The sequence below is a fragment of the Mytilus trossulus genome, chromosome 13 (assembly GCF_036588685.1).
Source record: "Mytilus trossulus isolate FHL-02 chromosome 13, PNRI_Mtr1.1.1.hap1, whole genome shotgun sequence".
Lineage (NCBI taxonomy): Eukaryota > Metazoa > Mollusca > Bivalvia > Mytilida > Mytilidae > Mytilus > Mytilus trossulus.
In genome coordinates this window covers 10,854,560-10,859,088 of record NC_086385.1, presented here as the reverse complement: position 1 = coordinate 10,859,088, position 4,529 = coordinate 10,854,560, and the positions used below count along the sequence as shown (strand labels likewise).

Sequence of the window (4,529 nt, the reverse complement as noted above, 5' to 3'; positions counted from 1 at the left end):
TTTGACACATTCCCCATTTCTTTTCTCAATTTTATACATCAAATAAGTCACTTACAATACTGAAACGAGTCTTATCTGATGTGTGATTGAAAAAAAAATTAGCATACCAGTTAAAAGTAAAATCACTAAAAACTGATCTCCGAGGAAATTCCATCGGTAAGTCCTTAATCATATGGCAAAACCAAATGACAAAACACATCAAACGAATGGACAACAACTGTCATATTCATGTCTTGGTACAAGGTTTTGCAAATGTAAAAAATGGTGGATTGAACCTGGTTTTATTTTACTCCATTAGGACACATTATAATATTTTTACCCACAATGCAATATGTCGAGTTTTCCTGGTTTTCACACTGCTGTCAAAGATGTCATTCCTTGAAGAAATGAAGGACAATCGACTCTCTAGACAAAGCTATGGTTTGATTCCTGTGGTCTCCATATGTTGTAGTTGTTGTTAGGTTGAAGTCTGATTGTTGTTTAATAACAACTATTACTTTTCTCACAAGGAACCTATCTAAATGATTCAGTTCATATCATCCCTTCGTTAGTTTTACAGACGCTATCACGAGTTAGTTTGCCGTTCTTGAATATATGTTCCACAGATGCGGATATGTTCCAAATGCCGTTACAACAATCCCGTCCCCCTTTTCCCGAGAGTGATTTACCGAATGAGACTCATTATCGGGTTTTAATTTTATGAACAAGACGATGTAAACTTTCCGGAGCACCTGAGATTATCCATCATCCCCAGTTTCTAATGGGACTCGTATTGCAAAGTATTTAACTTTCTATGTTGTGTTTTGTGAACTGTTTTTAGTTCTTTTTTATCGATGGCTTTTGACTTGTCAGTTTGAATGTCCCTCTTGTATATTTTGCCTCTCGTTTTGAAAAAATGATGATGTAGCGTTTATATCGAACGAAACATTTGATTATCAGTTAATAATTAAAGCAACATCTTGTCATGTTTGCTACAAGTGAAGATCAACATATGTTGATGACAATCGTAAGTTTACGGAACATGTGTTAAAACGTGGGTTTAATACAATACTTGTAGAGTATTAACTATTGTTTTCTTAATCATGAAATTCATATTTGTATTTGTTTTGTGCTTTCTCCTATTTAATGATTTAGTCAAATCAGCTGATGTAGACGACGCGGGAAATGAGGATGATAATGTAATACCCCCAAACAATGAAGATGCTGTTGCGGTTGATTCTGGTAAGTCGTGTTTAAGATCTGCAAAGTTACCGCTGTGAAATAACAATAATGTAATACCACCGCAAAAACTAAGACGCTGTTGAAGTGGGTGTGGGTAAGCCATGTTGAAGGTATGACAAGTTACCAATGTGTAATTACTATAACGTAAAACCACCAAACAATGAAGATGGGTTGGAGTGTACTTGGTTAGTCGTATTAAAGATCTGACAAGTTACCGCTGTGAAATAACAATAATGTAATACCACCGAAAAAAAATAAGACGCTGCTGCAGTGGATTTGGGTAAGTCATGTTGAAGGTCTGACATGTTACCACTGTGAAATATCAATAATTTAATACAACCGAAAACACGAAGACGCTATTGAAATGTATTTGGGTAAGTTATGTTGAAGGTCTGACAAGGTACTGCTGTGAAATATCAATAATGTAATATCACCGAAAAAACGAAGACGCTATTGAATTGTTTTTGGGTAAGTTATGTTGAAGGTCTGACAAGTTATCGCTGTGTTGTAACGTTAATGTAATACCACCAAACAATGAAACCGCTATTGAAGTTTTGAAGAAGGTCTGACTAGTTACCGCTGTGTAATGACAATTGTGTAATACCACCTAACAATGAAGACGCCGTTGAAGTGGATTCTTGTAAGTTTCGAAGACGGTATGACAAGTTACCAATTGATGTGTCATAACAATAATGGTATACCACCTTACAATGAAGATGCTGTTGAAATTAATTACGGGATGTTTTGAAGAAGGTCTGACTAGTTACCGCTGTGATATAATAATAATTCAGTTCAACCAAACAATAATGATGCCGCTACATTTGTGAAAGAAAATCCTCTTTTGACATAATTGATATAGCGGCTTATTCCGAATAGTATTGCATAGTAAGTACCTTATCCAGCTCCTCCTACATATAAACATCCATTACAAAGTAAAATAAGGGAGAAATACACAAATAAGACGAGTGTATCTAGTGCAGTAAGGTTTTTTAAATCGCAGTCTGGTTCAATTAAAGAGGTGGATTATTATAAAACTTTGACAGATACTTCTCAGTGACCAAAAATAGCATCCGATGAAAATTGTTCGATTCTTTATTTTATTTGTTTAAGTAAACTCATAAATGGCTTTTGTTTTTTGCAGTCAACAACACACCAGCAACAACAAAGAAGAGGCCGTTTTCCAAAAAGCTTGCATACTTTATAGAATTCATTGTTCACAATTCTCTCTTGACTACATACTAAGTCGTTATTAGAATTTCTGAATTGCTTTAGGAGTTTCCTGACGTGATTTGTTAAATAATTTTAATGACATATTTAATAAATTTTTTGGTAAGAAAATCGCATCACAGATCTTTTGATGAAATACTCCTCTGTTTCAGCTTTAGTGGTAACAGAAGGAGATGTATGTCCTGATTCTAAATGCCTGAAAAGTGAAAGATTTGATTGCGCGCTCAACATGTGTGATTTCAAAGCAACCCAATATTACAAAGAGAAAAAAGACCTCATGACACCATGCTGGTATGTATGCTTTTCAAATATTAATTTAATTCTAAAAGTTTAGCATTATTTATAGAATAACTAATTGAAGAATTCAAATAGAGAAAAATATTCAACGAGTGACCGAACAACACATTAATTCACGAATGCGCGTAATTATCAGTGTTGTTCGGTCACGAGTTGAATATTTTTCGATATTTGAATTCTTTAATTGGTTATTCTTTTTATTACATTGGCAAATGGCTTTCTTAATGTAAAACATGTAAGGAACTATATCTTTTTTCTATGCATTCACAATTTGTTTTCATCCGCCGTTATCGACGTCTTGACAACGCCTAATGTTGTATGACGTCAGAGAGTGAAATAACCACGTTTATTTCACATGTGAAATTATCGGTTTTTATTTAAATGGGAAATCAATGTCATCCATTGTAATAAATGGAAATAATACACCTAATCGCTATTTGTTCGCAATTCCTTAAATATTTACGTCATAATACGAAATATCTGACGCCACAATAGAAAAGTGATTGTTGAATGACTTCAATAGTTGTAGCGGGACACATTATAGGATAAACTGGGGGAGATAACCAAATAGGGATAAGGTGTATATATGTTAACATTTTCAGCTAACCATCAAGGTAACTATAACTGTAGAATCAACGTGTTATTTTTTTCTTAAATATACAAGCAATATCTACCATTGGATCAATAGCAAGAACTTACAATCCCAGCAAAAATGTAGTTTAAAAACTATTATCTCTGCGACTTTCATACAAGTGAGAGGTTTAGGGCTATAAAATCTCTTAATCGATTTATGACTTTTGAACAGTGGAATATTACTGTTACCTTTATCATGTTTATATATTACCTATAAACAAGGTAAATCACTGCCTCTGGAAAAATTGAACTCAGATAAATTTGTCTTTTATGTTGCGGTCGTTTAGGTTATTAAGCTCTTCGATTGTTTCTGATTCTATACATGCTTAGCTTTTGAATACGCAGCTCTGATTGTCATTATCAAAGACATACACATTTATACAGTCGTTTGGTTAAAGGTAAATAAAGAAATTCGCCGTTTCAGAATCTAATGCATCCTGGGTAACATTTTCAAAAGTGTACACCTAAACGTCCTGATTAGTTAAAAATGTCATTAACAATGGAAATTTAACCAATGACGTGGCGTTATTTTCATTTTGGGGTACGAACAATAAAATTACCCATGATTCTTTACATTCTGAAACGGCCAATTGATAATGTTGCAGATGTTTAAATGATTAATATAATAAAAAAAATAATCATTGTTCCTATCAATAATCTGTCTTTTAATTTTCAGTATGGATCCTTGCACTGTTGGTTGTCCACTCAAATATGCAGTCCGACTTGATGGTCAGCCAGCATTTTCTGTTAATGACACTATGGTATACACCAAACGCGAGGACCGGAGTGTTTTGGATTTACTTTTGAAGAAAAAGTAGAAAAGAATGCCTTAGAAATACAACTAAATAGAAAATATGCAATTGATTTATTTTATCATTTTACAACTTCCATCAAGTAAAAATGAAATAACATTTAAATATATTATGCTAAATGTTGTATTTAAAAACAAACGAAAATACGGGTTTTTTTTACCTGTTTCAGTGTGTACATTAACTACACTTCAATTCTATAAATAAGATACATAACCATACCAAGTCAGGGAAATGACAATTGGTATATTATAGTTCTTTTCTATGTGTGCTACATTTTAATGTTGTGTGTCTGTTGTGTCGTAGTTCTCTTATATTTGATGCGTTTCCCTCAGTTTTAAT

General features: G+C 33.3%; 1 protein-coding gene across 1 annotated transcript; it reads left to right on the top strand.

The window, feature by feature from the left end:
• The first annotated feature begins 1,076 nt into the window (after positions 1-1,076).
• On the top strand, positions 1,077-4,246 carry LOC134693999 (uncharacterized). Its single transcript, XM_063554981.1, has 3 exons — positions 1,077-1,221; positions 2,601-2,739; positions 4,055-4,246. Exons 1-3 carry the CDS (start codon positions 1,083-1,085, stop codon positions 4,194-4,196), a joined length of 420 nt encoding a protein of 139 aa, XP_063411051.1. The 5' UTR covers positions 1,077-1,082; the 3' UTR covers positions 4,197-4,246.
• The last annotated feature ends 283 nt before the right edge of the window (positions 4,247-4,529 follow it).